This window comes from Cyanistes caeruleus, chromosome 3 (genome assembly GCF_971803275.1).
Source record: "Cyanistes caeruleus chromosome 3, bCyaCae1.hap1.1, whole genome shotgun sequence".
Lineage (NCBI taxonomy): Eukaryota > Metazoa > Chordata > Aves > Passeriformes > Paridae > Cyanistes > Cyanistes caeruleus.
In genome coordinates this window covers 89,961,083-89,982,349 of record NC_141703.1, presented here as the reverse complement: position 1 = coordinate 89,982,349, position 21,267 = coordinate 89,961,083, and the positions used below count along the sequence as shown (strand labels likewise).

Here is a 21,267-nt window from a genome sequence, read left to right as displayed (position 1 = left end):
TCTCATTCCCTTACAGAAGGAGTGACAGAACTCAATGAAATAATTTATTTGGCAACACAGTGGTCTTCAGAGGTGTGTAAAATGGCAGCCAGCCTTCTGGACACTCTGGTGAAAGGGTAATATTTGGGATAAATATACAACCCACTTGCCAGTACTAACGTTGGGTCCTGCTTTTTCCATGGAGTCAAGAAGGGGTTACAGACAGGGCACGTGGACAGCACTCTGAAAATACCTTCATCCTTTACCACTCTGAGAGTAGCTCTGAGCTGCTACCAGTAAGTCCCAGGCCAGGACAATGAGACACCCTGCCCTTCTTCAATGCAGTGCTTGGACTGTCTCCCAAATTATCTTTTTTTAAACATGGGCAACTGCAACTCACGACCTTAGTGCAGAGAAAAAGGTGTATACATTCAGTTCTAGCTGTCTTGATCACCTAAGGCAGCATGTCTGAGTAAGAGAAGTACGGCTCTGCTTTATGATGACACACTTCCAATGCATCAACATAACGCTTCCCTGCATGAGCCTAAAATGTCAGTTTGGCATTCTGAGCATCTGGTTCAGCCATCTACATCACTCACATTTCCTCTGCACTCTTCCTGTTGTTTTAGTGCTAAAGGCAGAAGAGAGGGTCTGAGAGGAAGAGAGCCAAGATTTACTCCTAAAGACTAAAATGTAGGCAACTCATGTCAAGAATCATCACTTCAAGGATTTTGTTTCCAAATATAAGGTAGGCATTAAGAAGGCAAAGAAAAGGCTATTCTTAAATTTGTTAACAAAAAGGAGTAAGAATATTCTCAGCCTGGCTATTGCTGAAGGTCACTGCACTTGTCTGTACTTTATGTTACTCAAAACGGAGCTGCTGCATAATTTGAGAGGTTTTTCCTTACAAATGAAGTGGAACCATCTCTGAAATAGCTCCTGCTGAAGTTAATACCAAGTCATTCTTGTTTCCCACTGTCCCATTTTCCAATACACCACATTTCTGCACTGACAACTGGTAATTGCATGGCAGGATCTGAAACATTTTGGCAATAGATCACAAAACTCTTCAGGATGTAGGAGGAAACATGGGATTACTCAAGAAATGGGAACACATTAGCCAGTTAACACGATCAGAAAATTAGCATTCAAAAAGTCATTTACAGGTTTCAAGGTTAGCATAATAAGAGGGAGACAATTCATGAAGTTTAGAACTGTTGTTTCTTATTGCTGGACAACTCCACCATGACACCACCCACTCTTGTTTGGTATTTATCCTGTCTGTGAGTTACTTCTGCCTTTGAACTGTGGAGCAAATCTCTGCAACAGTCTTCCAGAAGTAAAACAGGGTCTGGTTCTATAACACACACTGCTCTGTCAACAGCAGGCTCCAAGTGCCAGGAGTTTCAGCAGTCCCTTTGGAAGTCTCACCTACTCTTGGTTTTACCCAGCACAGATCAAATCCCATCCACTCCCAGACCACGTCCAGCCCCATTTTAATGCTTCCAACCCTACAAGAGTTCTGTCCGCAGAAACACCAGAACCGAGATGTCGAAAAATAATGGACAGACAACAGCAGAAATAATGTTTTTGTAGGTTTAGTGTTTGCAATTTGTTTTACAGTTTATAATGAAATACTGTTAGAGATAGTCTACATTCATATGTTTCAGGCAAAATACAGTTTTAAAATCGTAAGGCACTTTAAGATGTCATAAAACAAGTGCTTAAATAAAAATTCAACAAGAGGGCCGGATGAGAACCCTTTCTACCCTTAGTGTTCTGGTCAGTAAATGATCAATTCTCTAGTCAGGCAAGCAAGTGAAATTATCAATAGAAAGGTTTCCAAGGCAGAGTTACTGCTGTATTAGTGTGCACTCTGGAGCAGTCCATTTGAAGTGTCTTCAGTTGGGGAGGGAGGGCATGGTGTGAATAAGATACATTAAAATAGTTCTTTGAACTGGGCAACAAAGATGCATTGCAAGGATTAAGTTTCATTACTTTCATTGGATTAAATTCCTTCCATTCATTATTGCCAACAAGAGTAAGGAAGAAAAAAGGAGCTGGTTCTCCCCTCCCTCCCCCCCAGTCCCATTATAATTCAACGGAAGATTTCAAAGACTTAAAATGACCAGGACAGAAGCCCATGAAAAACTGCATCTGGCCACTTCAGAGTATGTTTAAATATTCATTACGGACTTCCTCAGGTCTCACCTCTTGTTAAAGAAAGACAACCATAAAAGAATTGGCAACTGTCTAAGTTGCTTCCCATCAAATTGATATTTTGCTTCTATTTAACACAACCCCACTGTTCCCATCAAGTACCTGCATTCAGAAACACACCAGCAGCTGTCCTTGGCAGAAGCTTGGTGTGGCAGGGGATGAACACAGGCAGGGCCCCAGGCCCCACAGGGAAGAAGGAATGAGCAACTTTGCTTAACACACTTGTGTCTCAGCTTAAGAACAGCTTCAAAAGCTGGTCATGCTGGGCTGCTGTAGCAACAAGGGGCTGATACCAAAACACTGACTGAAGACTCCACTTGAAGATGCATCTTTAGGAGCTGAAATCTGCTAAAAACTGACAGAAAACAAACAAACTGACAGTGGCAAAAACACTGCCTACTTCTCAAGGCCCCTGAGAAGGGGATGGCAGAAACTAGTGCCTATCATCCATCTGTGTATTTTCAAGTTGTGTCTCCCCTATTTTATTGCCCAGTACATTTTCAAGTCTTTGGGGGCCAACAATTGCTGAAAAACAACTCACAGGGGCTCAGAGTGTTAGGCACTACAGTATATATCTGCATCCCTAGTCCTCTCAAAACTACCTCAGAGGGAAAAATACCTCAAACCCAAACAACCATTTGTTTTCCCTACAAGTTCTTGATTGTTTTAAATTCTGACCTCCTTGAATTGCACTTTAAAGCCCAGCAGCAAAAAGAAACCTTGGTAGCTATATTCAGGAATATATATATATATATAAAATTTTAAGAGACATTTTATCAAGTCTAAAAATGCATAGGTATCAACTGCATAAGCTGTCAAGTTTTGACCTGGCTACAGTGAAGAATCTGTGAAAAAAAAAGGATTACCCTAATAGACCATATAATATCTGGGCAGAAGTGGGATGCCTTTTCAGTTAGGAAAGAAACTGCGGTTAAGGATCGAGCTAAGTTAGAACCAGCCACCACTGGTCTAACTCATCACACACAGAGGTGCTACTCTGCAAACTCTGATGAAATCTAGCTTTGTGAAGTGAAAAAATGCATGACTTCAAGGCAGCTGCTGCTAAAGACAGGAAAGAAATGTGGTACCTCATGGCCCTGAGCTCAAAAGATCTGGAGATCTCAACTTGTGTGGCTCACTTTTGCTGGCAAGAGAGTCAAGCTCTAGATCACTCTGTTGATTGCTACAGTTATACCAGCAGGCAAGTTAAAATTGTGGCTCTGGAATCATCTTACTGTCATTCAGCATTGCTGTGACTATGTTCACTTGAGACAGCAAGAAGCATCTGAAAGAGGAGATGAACAGAACAGGCCACTCACTGGTTGCAATTTCACTAACAGCATGCAGTTGGTTTCTTTCGAAACCTGTAGGTTCTTCTTCCCAAGCAAACATCATAGAATCTGCTAAAGTGACATCCAGTTGCTTGGCACATACACCTCATTGTGTCTTAAAAATATACTTTAAAAAAAAATTATTTGGAAAGGCATAGAGCACTTGCAATTAATTCCTTGTGGATCAATGCACACAGGGAATCACATGTGTGTGAGGGAACTAAGTTGCAATGATTAACAATGGACAGGGTACTATGTTACTATCAGATAATTTCTTTCAAATTCCAGTTCTTTCCAAAGGAAACTGGGAAAATAAAGAGTTCTGTCAAGGAAATGCAAGGCAAGAAATTCAACCTGCACACCGAGACAGACTGGAATATAAAAAGTTTCACAGACCTTGTTCTTCAGGTCACATGAAAGCAAAAATTGTAGTCTAATTAAAAAAAAAAAATCACTAAAGCTAGTTACAAAGAGCAGAATTATCAAAGTGCTTTAATACATAAAGTGTCAAACATAATTAAACAAGACCATTAACACAGAGCTGCCATAAGATGTTCAAATAGGTACAAGTGTTTTCTGAATGCAGAAGAGAAGCACAGGTTTTTAAATTACCCTGTAGGGCCAAAGTGGGTTAAGAAAGTTTTTCTTGTTCATTTCAGTTTCTTAACATGACAGTTTTGCTCTGTTCATGCTCTGTTCATTTGCAATGTTCATTCATTGTTCATTCAAAGGCACAGTTGGATTTGCTCTATCAGAAACTGCATCAAAAGGACTGTTTAGCATGAAATATTAATGAAGGGGCAGCTCTCACTGAGTGAAGCATGCAACAGCCTCATAAAGTAGATTTATCAATACCTGTCAATTTGTAATATTAGTTTTATCAGGTATTTCTTGATGCTTAAAAACTCTGAGCTATTTTCTGCACCTTTCCTTTAAACATAGTTTAAGATAACTGAGTGTGTTATTTGAATTATCAACAGACTGCCAAAGCTATTGCAACAAGAGCAAATGCAAACAAATAAATAAGGAAGACATTTCAAAAGCACCTCGTGCAAGAAGCCCAGATAACATGCCTTTGCCTCCCTACCAGCTTTTCCTCTCCTGTTAGGAATCAGGAAAAAAGACATTCTCCAAAGCACTTCTCTGGGTACTTTCAATTCACTGAGCTGCTATGTACCTTAGGCATGTGACCTTAAAGATGGAAAGTAACTCTACCAAGCACAGCAGAGCAAACTGCAGTGGGAAAATGCGGCTGTTTATAAAGAAAAAATGTCAGTCAGGACCTTTCCTGCAATTCACAACTGTAAAAGCAAATTTGCTCCAGTAAGCTGAGACTCAAAAGTATGACACAGAGCATCACATCTGGTCCCTTGCACAGGCCACAGGTCTGAAGTAATACCAATTATAACAGAACAACTTGTCTGTTTTCTGAAGGCACTATAAAGACAGCAGCACTTCAGGTGTAATGGGAAGAGGGATGAGGAGGAAAAATAACAAATACTGTTAGAAGGAGACACTAAGAGCAGCTTAGTATAACAAGGGAGAAAAAAGGTGGCTCAGTTCTATGACGGCTATGACATCTTTAACAGTACAGAAACCCTACACCTCTAGGCAAAGGAAGAGTAACCAGAGTTTGGAAAAAATCTAGTCCTGAATAAAAAAGAATTCAACTTTCATTTTCAGTGGATGGGTGTTAAATCTGTAACTGAGATCAAAGGAGACAGAAAGGAATCAAACTGCTATATAAAACACTGGGGTCCAGACATACTCACATGGCATCATTAACCTGTTTCTGATTTACCACAGTGTTAAAGGATCTGGACAGTCTCCTTTGCTCTGCAGGATGACTGAAGTCCAGTCAAGTTTCATATATTAAAATCCTTCTGAATCCGCCAGTGAGAACAAATCCCTCTCCCAGCCCCTGGGAGGGAGGGGGTGCCTCCCAACCAGGAGACATTTCTAACAACCCCAGGCAACCTACAGGCAGCACGTTACTGAGTTAGATCTCCTAAGCAGCACTGCACCAAGCAAGTCCAGGCTTGCTAAGATGTTCTGTCCCTGCATGGACTTGAGGACAATTTCTCATGAGCCCTTCAGGCCAGGGGCTCATGCTTCACCATTCCATTATTGCTTTTCAAATCCATTTTCCTTCCCGTCTTCCCCTCTGGCTGCCCGTTATCCCAGAAGGACTTTCTGCATCCTGTGCGCAGCGACGCTGGCTTCATCCTCCGAGTCAGACTCGCTCTGGGAAGTGGAGCTCTGGGAGGCAGAGCTGAAGGGAGTGGAGCACTCTGGGGAGCACAGGTAGTGCATCAGCGGGAGCCGGTACTTCCCACAGAAGTCAACAAACTTGATCTGTCTGACGCAGCTGTCAAAGTACACACCTGTGAGGGAGAGGGAACGGAAAAACATGAGACCCTGTGCCCAGAGACCTGCAAACTGCAGGGCTCTTGTGCCTGGAGCATATGCCTTGAATTAGAATTTAGCTGGCACTGCACTGGATGGAAGAGCACGAGGGCTATTGGTGGAAGGGACCAGGATACTTCTGAAAATGTGAAATTTCTTTTTTAGTAAAAAACTACAGTGAAACTGTATTTGGTAGGTGATTCATAACAGCACACTCTTCACGTGAAGACACAGGGCAGTTACTTCCAAATAACGCAGCAATTTCTTCTACCCATTAGGGAGAATGGCTGGGAATTTGAAAACTTCTTAAATGTCAAATGAATTAATGCACTCTATTTTCAAACTTGTAAAACCTCTTCTACCACCTAGTAAAAATGCATTCACAAATAGACCTTCACAGCTCTACTTTTCTTCTGCTTGAGTGAAGCCACCATGCTGAGCTTGGATGCTACTTTCCATGGCAACAGTCTTGCTGTAACACACAATTATGTTCTCTTCCTGTCACAGCAAGTGATTTTAGACGCTGACATTTTCAGAAGTTTCCAGCGGTGTTTTAAGTCCTAGCTGGTCAGAAGTAAGCTTTTCTCCTGCAGTGCTAGAGCAATGCTGCAGTACTGTGCGAGTTCCTAAGGCACAGTGAAAAAGCACAAAACCAATCCACTGTTATCCAAGCTGTGCAATACTCTTAAAAAAAGAAACTTTTCTTTCCCTCCCAATCTATGTCCCAACCCTTCCATCTTTGTTTATGGAGCATGCTTTGATACTGTCCTGTAAGAAGATAACAGCTTGCGTTATGACTACAGGGTAGATACTAATTAATGATTTTTTTTCCTCCTTAATCTTCTAAATGCTAAATGTGCAGGTAATTTACACTGGTTAAAGATTAAGCATTGAGCCAAATTACACCCTATATATTCCAGGCTGTTTATTATAAAGTCCTCTCCTTCCAAGAACTATAGGCTAGTGGTCCCAAGCTAGAGCTAAACAAGTTGCTGTTGGTAACTGCTAAGCACTAGAGCCACTCTCCTCTTTTCCACACAGAAATAATGCTCACCTTTCAGCAAGAGTGTGGGCAAAAGTTCTGCTGTCCATTACTTGCTCTGAGCTATTTCAGGGCAAATGGATCGGAAACTTCAGACCATAAAACCACAGTGGAGTGCTGGGATGAGCTACAAAGACTCTGACACAAGTGCTGTCTTACATTCCCATGCAAATCCAGTAAACCAGTGCTACAACTCTGAATACTGTTCCTAACTGAACAAGGCTCCTTAAAGACAAGTTTCCAGGAGACCTGGAGCCAGGACAATACAGCCAGAATGTGGCTGCAGTAAATAACACTTTGAACCTGAGTGAGCTTATAAAGTCAAGTCAAGTCAGAGGGAAAGGAATCCATCAGCTAAGAGCAGGAAGCAGAGTGTAAAGGTGAACTTACCCCCGCATTTAGGATTGGGGCAGTTGCTGGCCAAGCTCAGGTACCGGACAAGACTGTCTGGGAGATCGCTGGGAGCGTAGGGAACGTTGCGAGTTTTCACTGTGCGTCCAGCCAGCTCCTGAAGGCTCGGGGGATTGTAGGTCAGGTCACGCACAAAGCGCACCACCAGCGGGTTCCCACGCAAGCTCAGCTCTTCGAGGTGAACCAAGTTAAGGATCTCGCGGGGAAGGTAAGTCAGCAGGTTATTGTGCAGGCTAAGGGAACGCAGGGAATGCAGCCTAAGGATGGAGATGGATATCCCATCAAGATGTGCAAGCAAAATTGCCCCACAGCTGCATTAAGCAGTACTCTCCCTGCTCCTACCAATTTCTTTTTCTTTGGCTTTTCTTCCTTTTAAAACATAAATTGATGCTAAAAGAACTGCTCTTACTCCAGTACGCACAATGCACTAAAAGTTAGCTCAGCACCAGAATACCTGCTAAAGAAACATGTCTGAAACATGCTGCTATCCCTCCCGGTATTCTCCACACAGACCCCCCAAAAAAAGGTAGAACAAAAGTGTATACAAACTGAGTGCTTTCAGGGGACATCACGTTTCCTTGTACCGAGGGCATGCATCAGGAACAGTCCCATGCAGTGCTCTGAATAAGTCACCTGCTCTGCCTCATGCATTAAAGATGATTGCTGGGAGGCAGCCAGGCCTGGAAAGCCCCATGTTTTCATTGCTTGCGGCTGCACCACCTCGCGCTGATACCACCAGATCTGAGCGAGGTCAGGCCAGGCCAGCAGCGGGACAGGGGACAAGCAATTTTTGCTTTTGGACGAGGCTTTCCCCTCTCAGGAAGCACAAAGAAATGCTCCAGCACAGCATCCAGGGCTGCTCCCAAACTTGTAAAAGTTACAAGACATTATACTTTAAGAATAATCCCACTACACCATCAAATCCCAGCTTGGAGAACTCCGTGCTCAGTTGTTTTTAGGGTTACAGCTACACCTCCCATGTTCCTTAGGTTACACATACAAAACTGCAGTGTCCTCTTTCCCCTCATTATGAACAGGTAAAGCAGTAACCTAGCCACTAGAACTGTACTGTAGGATCACACAAATACTCTGAGATCCTAAGGTAAGGAATGCCAAGGGAACAGTACCAGACAAAAGTACACATAAAAAGGTTTTGGGTGAAAGGCAAAACCCATCAAGCATTCATTACTAATAAAACAGTACCATTCTCACCTCTTACGGTAGCAATTTATCTTTTCTGAGTTGCCCAGGTACTTTTCAGGGTCCTCTATACAAATCTATTAATTCACTCTAAGGTGCAATCTGAGGGTTTTTAACATAACCCTTTCATTGAGTTTTCCAGATCATATATTCATGGTCTGCCTGCAGTGCACCATGCCAAGGACATTCTTTTTCAAATCCAGACACATTAACAAACTAAAGGACAAATAGGTCCTCCCTATTTTCTTCACAGAAGGAAAGTTCAAAGAGTTAATTATAGCTGGTGGTTGATGACAGTAAATACTCACTGTGCCAGCTGAGGTGGAATGCTCTGGATCTTGTTGTCACACAGAACTAGATACCTTAGAGAAGGCAGTTTTGCTAATTCAGATGGAATTGCCGTAATGAAATTCCCTCCAAGGTACAGAAACTCTAAACTGAAAAACAGAAGAGAAAAGAGTGCATTATTTCATTAATTTCAAGTTTCATTTAATACCTAGGTTTTCACAGCTGCTATATTTCTTAAAGGAAACTGACAGATGATTACCTATGAGATAATTTGCTGAGAGCAAGAAAAAAAAAGCTGAGTTGCACATCAAAATTACAACAGAGCTGCTGTTTCACAATAGATAATGTTGAGATTTTACCTCCTGACTCCTGCAGTCATCATTCCACCTGCAGGTAGGCACCAGACAACTGTGTATTCCTACACCAACCCCTTATGCAAAGCTCCTATATCCAAGGATGTGCAGCCTGCACACACAGGGTCTGCCACAGATCCTGTTGCAGCCAGTGGAAGCTCTCAGTCTCAGCAGGAGTGAAGCACGAGTGCAGTGTTTCTCCCTGGAAATCCTGGCCCTGCACCAGCACTAGTCGCTCTTTGTAGAATCACCTGACTCCTTGGTGACTAACTGGAACCTTTCACCATTAGTCAGAGGCAGCCAGTCCCCCTTTGATACAATTCGAACACCAACACCACAGCTGCAACAGCACCGAGTGCACCTAAGTCACACGACTACACAATTTCTCTAAGAGACTGATTTCACTGCTCTGAAGTCATGAAGCCCAAAGCTACCAGAAACCATAGCTGGGCTTCACTGCAGTCTGGGCCCAAATAAAAGAATCACTGGATGTCCTGTGAAAAATCAGTGGATCGGAGACAGGAACAGAGAGAGGAGCTAGATCCCTTCTGGCAGGTGGATGCTGTGCATCTCTGCCCTTCTAGGAAGAAAAATTGGCAAGCATTTGTCTCTGACATAATAGCCTCAAGTCCCCATTCCATAGACTCAAGTAGATTTCTTTCCCTGTTCTCAGATGTTGTCTGAAAGAGGAACAAAGGCAGGCTCAGTTTGGGTACTTCTTGCTAATCACAGCCCAGCCAAGGCTTTTTCCCATGTTTGAAAAATCCCACAGTCCTGGTTCAGTATCTCAAACACACTCTCAGGTTACCTAACTATAATGCACCTTGGCCTTCTCTAATCCAGCAAGCATTGCCCACAGGCCAGGGAAAGTGAACTCATCCAGGCTCCATCAGCCTTTCTTTAAGTATAGGTTATAACTTCCTTGGAGTAGGAGACACCTTCATCTCACCCCAGCAATGAGAAATGCCATGGATACAACTGGCACAGAAACACAGGAACAGAGCACCCAAGGGACACGGTGGTCCACCCAGACAAGGTCTGAGCCCTGAAACTGTGCCACAGCATATGTGGAGCACAGAGTAGTTCCCCCCGAGACTTCCCCTGGGATGGAGCAGGAGAACAGCAGAGAGAGTTTATTTCACTCAGTTCTTGCAAGAAACTTGAACCCCAGAGATCCAATGACAGCATCTGCTTGGGCTACAGAGGCCACTACTGCAGCACAAATGCACGTGCCCAACAGCAAAGGACAGAATGACAGACCTTTGCAACACACATGCTCACAGGACTCAGCTTTCCCTGGATTCCCTTGTATTTCTGGAGTATGTCAAAGGCAAGCTAAATAACTGAAATTGGGCAAAGTGGACAGAAAATTAAGCCTTAAACTGAATTTGATTATATGGAAGGCAGTAACTACAGACCAAGTGGACAGCACATTTGGAGGTTGCTCTTGAATGTGCAAGAAAATGCACAGTGAAAAACCACCACCAGTTGCCACAGCTTCAAAATAACCTTAACCTCTCTTCTACTCAGACAACCTGTATGTTGAGGAGTGGGGGGGAGGAGGAAGGCTGCTGTGCAGAGACCATGTCAAGGAGAGATTATTTTTAATTAACTTTTGATCCACTAACAAAGCCCTGAGTTTTAACCAAAATTCCTCCTTCAAACCTCCATTGTCTCCTGAGGTGGATTTAGGCTGCTTGGCTCTCCCTAGGGACTTAACTGCTGAGTATACAGTTCCATACAATTCCTAACTCCATACCATTGCTGGAGCCCACACCAAAAGCTGTTGGGCAAGGGAATTCTAGCAATGTGGATTTCAGTATTTAAACAAGGTTTAGATGTGTACAAGTTTGCACTTCCTAGGAAAAGCGAATAATTACCTCCTCATCCTTTGTGTTTGAGGACACTAATGCCTGCAAACTGACATGGCATAAAAACACCTCCTAACATGGAAGAAGAGGGCACAAGTTATACAGTAGAAATGTTTTGGGATATCATTTCAAGCCATAAAATGCATATGTTTCAAGAGCAGCCTACTGTTCAAACTGTGTGTGCAAAGGAACTGCCTACAAACTTCTTACAGTTTCAAATCTGTTCTTTGTAAAGCCCGTAATGAGAACACTTAGTCATACCAGGAAGGATATAAAGACCTAACATCAGAATACAAACTGTCTCTAACTAAAAACCCACTAAGTAAGATAACTCCTTCACTGGCAACAAAATGCTTCTTAAAAAATATTTTATTTTTACTCATCTTCTGAATCACCTTTTTGGGGTCAATAGACTAAAAATTCACGGGGCCCAGTCTAGTACAGCAAATTCAGAATTTACACATCAACTTATGGTATTAATTAGATGATTAATTTATTAAAAAACCACAGGGAGTAGGTTCTGAAGCTACAAAGGAACTTATTTAAAACATAGGAAAGATATTCTTATAGCTTCCACTGAAACATTGCTCAGCAGGAAAACAAAATCCGTAACTCCCATCCCTCAAAGTACAATTTGCTAGGAAGAAGGATCTAGCCTAGTCTTGGCTAAGCAAGGTGAAGAAATTAACAGCAGCCATTTCTGCATCAAAATAAAGTGCCAAGAACGGTCTGAACAAAGCTAATCACAGTACAGGAAAGGATTTTCAAGAGGCACGACCCTTTTATCAAGAGCTCTGAGCACAGCACTGGGATGCAGTTTTCTCCCAGCTCATCTGCTGCTGGCCTGATTCTCATGTCACACTCATACTAAGCCTGTATCTGAAGGCACAGCTGATGCTGGCTCTCGAGTTGTCCTGCTCAGGGCAGGGCAGTTTGCTGCTTGGTAAGACAAGCAAAGGCACTGCTCAGCTCTGCCCTCTTCACACAAGAGCCTGCAAGTAAGGCAATCCGCAACATTCACCCAACACAAGGATCACAGCAAGGATGGCACTGAGCTTAGTGAATTCTTCTAACTAACCTTTCACACTTAGACCTAGTCCTTCTGACAATCATTAATCTGTACAGTCATTTTGATTGATCAGCTAAGGTCTTGTGAACTGCTGTGTACACAGAGGTAGAACAGGATTTTTTTCCGCACTTGCAAAACTCCAGAATCTTTGAAAAGCCAGAGATCAACTATCATCAAACATAAGCTCAGTTCCAATTTTTTGAGTTAGAATGAGTGATTTACTTTCAAGCTGCCACACAGACTCCAGCTGACTGAATTTCAAGAGGGGAAAAAACACTAACAAAATCAATTTCAAAGAATCTGAAAAAAACCCCAACAACCATGTGACAGAGTTATTAATGAGGGTTGACACTTTCTCTCCTGCCTTTTAGCAATGTTGACAAATACACTTGTAAAAGGCCAGAACCCCTTTCAGCCTCACAACTAGCAGCCCCCTACTCAGTATGACCAGTCTTAATCGCTGAGCCCATCATGTGGTGCTCCTCTCTCACACCACTGGGCTGTAGGGTGGCAATGAAAATAGGCAATACTTTTACTTACTAGGAAAGGAGTGGAGAAATGCTCAAACAACTATGATCAATTCAGGGAGTGGCAGCAAAGTTTAATATGCAAGTACCTTCTTGCTTGAGTATGTCCTTGATGTTTTCAGGTCATCATCTAGCACAAACCAAATCCAAAGCCCCCAAACACTGAGTAAATAAGAAGAGCCACTCTAAGCAGTAGAGGTATTTTTTATACCCTATCAATTACCACAGCACTGCCACAGTCATATTTCAAGAGGATAATATCTCCAGGCATAGGAGATACTCAAATTTTCAATCCACCCTGTTTCCCCACAGATGCTTCTTCGGATAAAATTTAACAGCTGACATCAAACAGATGCATCTAAATAGGTAATATAAAAAAACCCAAACCAAAATGGTGCCTGAAATAGCTCCGGGTCTTTTTAAGATAAACTTTTTAGCAAGAAATTTCCAGGGCAGTTTTGAGGCTCATGCAAGGGAGGAATTTCAAAGCAGCCCACAATACACTCCTGTTAACCCTGTTCTACGATTTGCTAATTCCTGAGAGAACTGCATAGCCTTTGCTGACACGCAAATTTAAGATCAAACGGCCGTCTGAACACTATTTGCAAAACGTTTGAAGAGGGGAAGAAGAAGGGAGACAGCAAGCAGATTTCCTAATGCTGTATCTTTATCAAAGCCCTGCTTGCCCTTTTTCCCACACTAACAGCTGTCCTTTAAGCGTATGCTTGTCTAACATGCTTAATACTACCCACGAATGAAAGCAATCGCTCTGGTTTCCAATGCATCTAAGCCTTTACACAAACCTTGCACGAATCCAGTTAGGCGTTTGAGGTCTTTGATCCCAGCCCTTGTACAACCGGGCTTTATTAGTGGAATACCAGTAAGAAGGAAAGGAATACACACGGGTCTTTTCCAAGCTCTCCCTGCTCCTGGTGCTCTAGAGCATGAGAGTATTCACTTCGGAGAGTATGACTAAACTCAAAATTCCCATGGGAAACTTGAAGTATCAGCTTCATTTTGCTAAGCCCTTGAGAATTACTCATTTTGCAGGACACTTACAGGACCTTTCCCCAGGCCTGCACACTGATCAGGGCAAACCTTGCACCCTTTAAGCCAAAACTCAGCTGCACCATGAAGATCAGAGCAATGTTCTACCAGATTTGCCCTACAGATTTTGTGCCAGGATGGGCACAAGTAGCTGGCCACACTTCTGGCTCACCAGCTGTAACACACCTTGCCCCACAGTGCATCCCCAGTTGGATCAGCAGAGGGAGGATATACAGAACCAGTGCAGCAGTGGGAACTCTATGCAGATCACAGCTCAGGAGCTGCTGAGGGCCGTGAATTGAGTCTGAGAGAGAGTGACCAACCATAACATCTCCCACTGAAAACACAGCAAGGTCAGCAGGGAGTACTACAGAGAAGATAACACCTGTGTCTGCCTATGCTAAACTCGCATTTTATCTGGCAACAAACAGGAAAGCAATGCAAAGAAGGCTGCTCTCACATGTCTGGTGCTTTCTTCACTCTAAATTCACAGCAAGAGCCAATGCTCAGGTCTTGCACTGTACTGACACACCAGCTGACAGGAACTGGACATGTTGAGCATACAGAAGCACCTGGCACGGCTTCAACACGATCAAGAAAAAGCCCTCAGCATGGTCAACACATGCATTTCTCAGAAACACACGAGGCCATTGCTGGTCACGCTCGATGCTTACAGTGAAACTACAATGAAAGAGCACTGACTTTTCCTAATGGAAAACATGAAGCAAAAGCTATTCATCCCTGGTGCCAGCTTGCTATGATCAGCATCATCCTACTGCCATCACCAGAGCAATCAGGATCACACACTTATGAAGCCATGCAAAGGAAACTTCAGGTATATTAGTGGTCCTTCCACAACAACAGCAGATAACAAATAAACAGGAACACAGCATTCACTTTTCATGCAGGATCTTACACTGCACACAAAACACTTGTGTGGGCAAGGATGGGGCAAATGGCTGAAGCCAGGTGGAAGAAGACAAGACTTCTTATCACCAAGTTCATTAACTTGCCACGTCACCAGGTACATGCCAGGGAAAAGTTTCTGCATAATATGCTTGACCCAAATACTGCCTGTGTGAAGTGGTGGATTTATTATATTCCTGTGAGTAACAACGCATGGCACACACCTCCGGTTCCAGGACCTTTGCATTCATAGTCACCAGCATGTTCCTTTTCCTTTGGCAGCACAGACCCATCAGCTTTTTATACTTTATAAAAAGCTATATACTATATACTGCTGAATTCCTGGCTTTCACTAAAATTGACATGCTGTCCCTTCAAAAACCAAACCAGGAAACTATGGGGTGCAGAGGAAAGACATAAAGCTTAGTTATCAAGAGTATTTAAAAAATAAATAAATAAAATCTTATCACAGTTCAGACATTCCCTGGAAATCTAATAAGCATTTCTAGATTTCTGCTGCTCTGGTCTGCTCTATAATCAGTGACTGGAGCAAATGGGAAGCTGCCAGGGTCACGTGAAGAGAACTGCTGGTCTCAGGTACTCTAGTAGCAGCAGGAGGAACTTGATCAGTAAGAGTGCTGCCTGCACTCCCCTGTGGTCTCAGAGCCCCTAAGATAAAATTATTTTTATGAGATATTGCACATGGAAAAAGGGTCTTGGCTTGTCAGCAACAGCAAGACTGGCATTTGCAGACTGAGCTGTGAGATCAATAGAAGCCACACTACCAGGTCCCACCTCCAACTTCTAGAGCTCAGAAACTAACAGAGGTCTCTGTGTTGCTGTGCTGTAACAGCTGGCTCTGCTCTGTCCTTTCTAAGGCTCATTTTACCCACTTCCACAACAAGCACACTCACACTGAGGACACCTCTCTTGTCAGCAGGTAGAAGCAGAGTCTGGCAGCAATTTCTCTCCAGAATACACCTTCTATGTGTTTGGCAAGGGTCACTGCTTATCTGGGTCCCAATGAACAGATTCAGGATTCCCTCTGGAGGAACAACACATTATAAAGTGTTGTTTTCTCCCAGTGCTGGCAAAGCTGTGTGCAGTTCCCTTTTATTACTTAAGCAGTCCCAGATACAGAAGTCACTGAAGGCAGAGTGGTAAAGAAGCTGACATTCCTGGTGGGGCACAGATTTGCTATCTTAAGCTAAAGTTCAATTATATCATGTTGACAGGTTAGCAGAAGTTCAGTGAGGTAGCAGTGGTGATGTAGGCAGCAGACAGAAGCTGTGTCAAAGTGTAACTTTTCCACCCAACACATCACTTCGCAATGAGGAACAGAGTTCGACAGCTTTGTCTGCATTTGCTCTCTCCAAATTCTCCCTCTGGGGGTTTGGGAATGACCAGTCCAAAAAAAGCTGCAGGACAGGACAACAAGGAGCCCTGCTTCAGGCCAGGTCAGAGGAACAAAGCAAGTGACAGAGGTGCAGCATGGAGCACAGGTCACAGCCTGCTCAGGCACCATGTGTGGTGCCACACAGCCCAGTACCTTCCTAGGAACATCACAGAAGACAAGCAGGGCTGAGGTTTGCTTTCTTGGGGAAAAATGAAAGAAAAGAGAGAGAAAAAAACATACAACCCACAGAGACCATATAAACAGCAGCAGGGAGCCTCTGACTAAGAGGTGGGAGCAATAATCAGATCCCAACCACATCCTGGATGCTATCAGACATGCTATGGAGACAATGTGGATCATCTTCCTCATGCAACTACCCTCCTCCACTGGCCTCCTCTCCCTTGCCTCATTTCCTTTTTCATTCCTGAAGCATCTGTTCCCAGACAGAAAAAAAACCTGAGCTTCCTCTTCCTCATGACAGCCCCAACCCAGGATGTATCTCAACTCTGTCAAGAAGGATATGGACATTCTCCATCACTCAAAATGTCTTCTAGCATCTCTCAGCCCAGAGAGCTTAACCCAGAATCGCTCCAAATCCTTAACAGGTACATGCTATGCCACCTGGACAAAAGCTGCAAACCCTATTGTATTATACTGCAGCAGACAAAACCGTTCCCCACCAGCACTCAAACTGTTCTGGTACCTTCCACCTACCCCCATGGGAGACATCACTCCACACAGAACTTGTGCTCTATCCTGTGCTTCCACTGGATAGAGCTCTGCTGAGCCATCAGAGTGAATCCAGGTATTTAGGGTCAAGGGTGCTGGAATTTGCATGAGAGGCTGTCTGGCAAATCCCTTGGCAAAGAGCTGGAGCAAACAAAGTTTAGATCCAATGTCTTAGCAGAGAGCCACACAGAGGCCAGCCTGAGGCTTGGGAATCCAGCAGAACACACTGAGGTGCCTGTGTCACTTAAGCCACAACAAGCATCCTGCTTGCTCAGGAAGACACCAGGCCTCAGGAGTACCCAGCCCATGCAGGCAGCCAATACCCAGTGCTGTCCAGGGCCTGTTCCCACCTCACCACTGCTCCCAGTTGCTGTGGTTGAGACATAAGTTTCTGTATGACCGGCCCAGGGTGGCCGGATACAGCCCCAGAGCCAGATGTACCACTGTACCTGAGCACAGCCTGGGGCTCCATGCTTCGGGTCTGTCGGTATCTGTCAAATCTACACGGGTCGGTGGGCTGAGAGAAACACCACTAAACCTCATCCATGACAGCAAGCCTCCAGTGAGACCACAGCTGTATGGGCAGAAAGGCCTCGTTGTTTGCACGAGCCACAAACACATCTTTTATCCTCCTGACCAAGCCATGGCAGAGCCGTGAGCTGCAGGACACAGGGGGTTATCTGGCTGTCACCCAGAGATGTGCGTGAGATGAAAACCACGGAGAGCCTCCCTCGTGCCAACACTCACACCAACCACACCACCACCAGGAGAGCAGCTCTGCACTAGGGGCACAGGGGCTGTCAGGGCAGTCCAGGGACTGGGCAGTGCCAAGAGTCACCCAGTTTGTGAGCACAGCAGGCCCATCGTCGCCTGAACAATACACAGGATTGGTTGGGTTGGAAGGGACCGCAGCAGGGCCTCTGTTCCAACCTCCCTGCTCAAGCAGGGTCATCCTAGAGCACATGGCACAGAATTGTGCCCACTGGAACACCTCTGGTTAGGGAGACTCCACAACCACTCTGGGCAAGTCTGTTCCAGTGGTTGGTCACCTCCACAGTAAAGTTCTTCCTCCTGTTTAGGAGGAACTTCCTGTGCATCATCATTTTCTGCCTGCTGCCTCTTGTCCTATTGCTCGGCACCACCAAGGGCCTGCCTTTATCCTCAACACCCACCCTTTAGATATTTTTATATATGTGGATGAGGTAAATAGCATCCTGGAGTTTTGGTAACTCAACATGATGAAGAGGAAGAGCCACACTCGCGGCAGCAGTGCTTGGAGACTACCTGAGGCTGGAGAGAACTGACCCCCCGAGGAGGAACGTGGCAGAAAACCCGGCTGGGCTTGCCGGGGCGGTCCCTGTTCCCGCGGGGCCCGTCCCTCACCTGCGGAGCTCCTGGATGTCGGGCGGGATGCTGTGGAGCCGGTTGCCGCCGAGGCTGAGGCTGCGCAGCCCGCGGACCTGCAGCAGCTCGGGCGGCACCTCGGAGAAGCGGTTCCCGCTGAGGTTGAGGACGCGGAGGGAGCGGGCGAGCGGCGCCTGCCCCAACCCCTTGGGCAGCGAGCCGGGCCCGCCGAGCCGATTGTTCTTGGCCAGCAACGTGTGGAGGCACGGCAGGGACAGCAGCTCCGCGCCCATCTCCGCCAGCCCCGTCCCGCTCACGTCCAGCACCTCCAGCGCCGGGAACCACTGCGACAGCCCGGCGGGCAGCGGGCCCGACAGCCGCCGCGGCGACAGCACCAGCCGCCGCGCCTCCGCGCTGCGCCGCGCCGCCAGCTCCGCCGCCAGCGCCGGCTCGGACTCGGGCTCCGGCTCCGGCTCCGGCTCGGCCGCCAGCGCCAGCTCCGGTCCCGGCTCCAGCTCGGGGCCCTCCCCGCTCGCCGCCGCCGCCATCCCGCCCGCAGCGACTGACGGCCCCGGCGTCACCCCCAGCCCTGCGCGCCTCGCCCCGCCCCGGAACCTGCATAGCCCCGCCGCCCCCCGCGTCATGCTCGATCCCGGGCGCGCCCCCGGCAGAGGCCACAGCGGCCGCAGAGGCGAGCGCTTATGCAGGTTGCGGGGCGCCTGCGGGTGGGCGGCGGAGGGAGAGGGGGCGTTCGGCGGCCCCGGAACGAGCACGGGAGGGCGGCGCGCAGGCGGGGCTGGAGGCGGCCCCGCGGCTGCCCCGGTCCCGCTGCTCGCCCCGGGCACCGCCACACTCCGAGCCCGGCGGGCCTGGCTTGCCGGGCTGGTGCGGAACCTGGTGCCGGCTGGAAGTGCCACCTGCTCCCTGCCAAGTGTATTACACCGAGCTCGGGACACCGGAGCTGCTAAGTGTTACATTAAACCATATCCTTTCCTCTGCCCCTTTTGGTCAACCTCGGAGCCCGAAGGAGGGCTGCTGCCTGAGCCCGTGTGACCCATGGCTCTCTGTGGTTGGCAGCTGCTGGGGGAGCCTGGCCCAGCATCCCCTGTCAGCGGGTGTTTTGTCCAAGGGTTGATCTGCTTTGGTCCCTGCAGAACAGGGAGGCTGGAACTGAGCGATCTCTGAGGTCCCTTCCAACCCAAGCCGTGGAGCACCAGGACGGAGATATTCCCAGAAATACCTCAGTGCGTGTCCTTGCCTGGGTGCGAAAAGACAGCCTTGGCCTCGAGCCAGGGCATTGGCAGGAGTTAATCAGTAAGACACAAGTACGTCAGGCGAAGCGGTCTGGTGTCGGTCATTGATCGACGTGGAGCTGACCCCTGTTGTACTGTACACAGACAAACAGGCAAGTCGGGATCTGTGATTTCAGTCCATTGCTCTCGGAACATAGGTTAACATCAGTGTAGTCAGTAAGCATCAGAAGAAGCAGCAGCTATGTGTGATGTAACAATGAGAAGATTCACAACCCAAGGGAATTTTTGCCTTGACTAAGTCCAGGCTTAAGAAGCAGACTTGCTTCCTTATGATGCATAGAGAAGCCAAAAATAAGGGAATAGCAACCTCACACCTGTTTAAAACACTTCATGTACACAAAAGTCTCTGGTCATCTTAGACTGGAAGAAACACAAAATCAGTTTGCGTGCACCAGCCAAGAGTTTAAAACAACGTGTGAAGTAGCAGCAATGCTGAGTACAAAGGTGTCCAGAATACTGTGGGCAAAACCCATGCTCCACATGTCCTTCCCTTGGCGCTCTTACAAACTCTGGATTTTAGCACCACAAATAATTTGAAGTGACAGCTCCCGTTGCTGAGAGGAAGAAGTTGTCAGGGCTACGCCCAGCCTTCAAGAAAGTGTGTTATAGTGGGTAGGAATGAACAGGTCAGTTTCCATCGGACTTGTTTAATTTGTTTTCCAAGAGTCTGTGGATTCACAATACAAGCCCTGATGTGAACCCAGAGATAGCTGCAGAACAGACACTGCACCAGTATCGTCAACTTCTTATCAACGTAATTTTTCCCGCTCTACAAACATTGTGCTGTTCCAGGACAGTTTTAGAAGAGTTTATGTAAGCACAAGAGTAAGGTCATCTGGATTTTGCTCATCTTCTGTAGTGCTTTAAGCCTGGTTCTCATCGGTGTGTCCTGTGACATGGTTCAGGAACCAAGTCTTATAGATCAGTCTGCTCCTGTCTTCAGATCTGAAGTTAATAAATACCTTACAAATGCAGTTCAGAGTCCTGATCAACCACTTAAATAGCCTACTTCTCAATCTGAAGCTTAACAGCACTGAAGAATTGTGATTAAGGGTGTGTAACTATAGTACAGCACACTCAGATGTGCCTGACTCCATAAACAGGTCAGAGATTTTTCCCAGGCCTCTACATGCAGAGGGCAAAAGAATTTTTGCGTTTCCTCTTTCCCACCTGAAAACCACTTTGCTTCAGTAAATATGCATGGAGCACAAGGCAAAGTATTTGTAGTGCCACCTAGCAAAATTTGTGGCTGCCACTTCCATTCATTTCTTCTCAAAATCCTGAGAAATTCTAGCAGTAGAAATTGCAGTAATAAAACAGCCTCACTTTGCAGTTGAGCAGTGAATGGGCAGGGAATTCCACAGAAAAGACTGCATGTGCAGCAGCTGGTACATGCTAAAGAGGCCATTTGGTGCGAAAAATAACATGGAAGAGCCAATGTTTGTGAGTTGTTTGGGGTTTTTTTTTAGACAGCTTTGGAAGGAGCACAAAACATGGAGCAAAGCAAGGCCGCTTTCTCTTCTGTCAGACCGTTTTCTGCACAGAAGCACTCACAGTAGTGACATTACACTTACAGGGGAGATGAATAATAGGATACTTCCTCCTGTCATCCAACACCATTGAACGCTATTTCACCATTCAGTCACATCTGCAAGGCCTTTAGTTATTGTTTTTACTTGCCTATGGGTTCCTTCTACCTGAATCCCCAGCTATAAAAAACAGTCATGCTTCGCATTTGTCCAACACACTGAAATTTGTATATGAACATGCAAAGACAGATGATTTTTTTGAAAACAAGTTGTGTGGCTTGTGAAAAATAAACCAAACAAGTGTTA

At 45.8% G+C, this 21,267-nt stretch overlaps 1 protein-coding gene across 1 annotated transcript; it reads right to left on the bottom strand.

Moving 5' to 3' along the window:
• Nucleotides 1-1,561: 1,561 nt before the first annotated feature.
• Nucleotides 1,562-18,694, bottom strand: LRRC58 (leucine rich repeat containing 58). Its single transcript, XM_023946191.2, has 4 exons — nucleotides 18,159-18,694; nucleotides 8,898-9,026; nucleotides 7,369-7,646; nucleotides 1,562-5,914 (listed from the first exon to the last, which is right to left on the bottom strand). Exons 1-4 carry the CDS (start codon nucleotides 18,665-18,667, stop codon nucleotides 5,706-5,708), a joined length of 1,125 nt encoding a protein of 374 aa, XP_023801959.2. The 5' UTR covers nucleotides 18,668-18,694; the 3' UTR covers nucleotides 1,562-5,705.
• Between the last annotated feature and the right edge of the window lie 2,573 nt (nucleotides 18,695-21,267).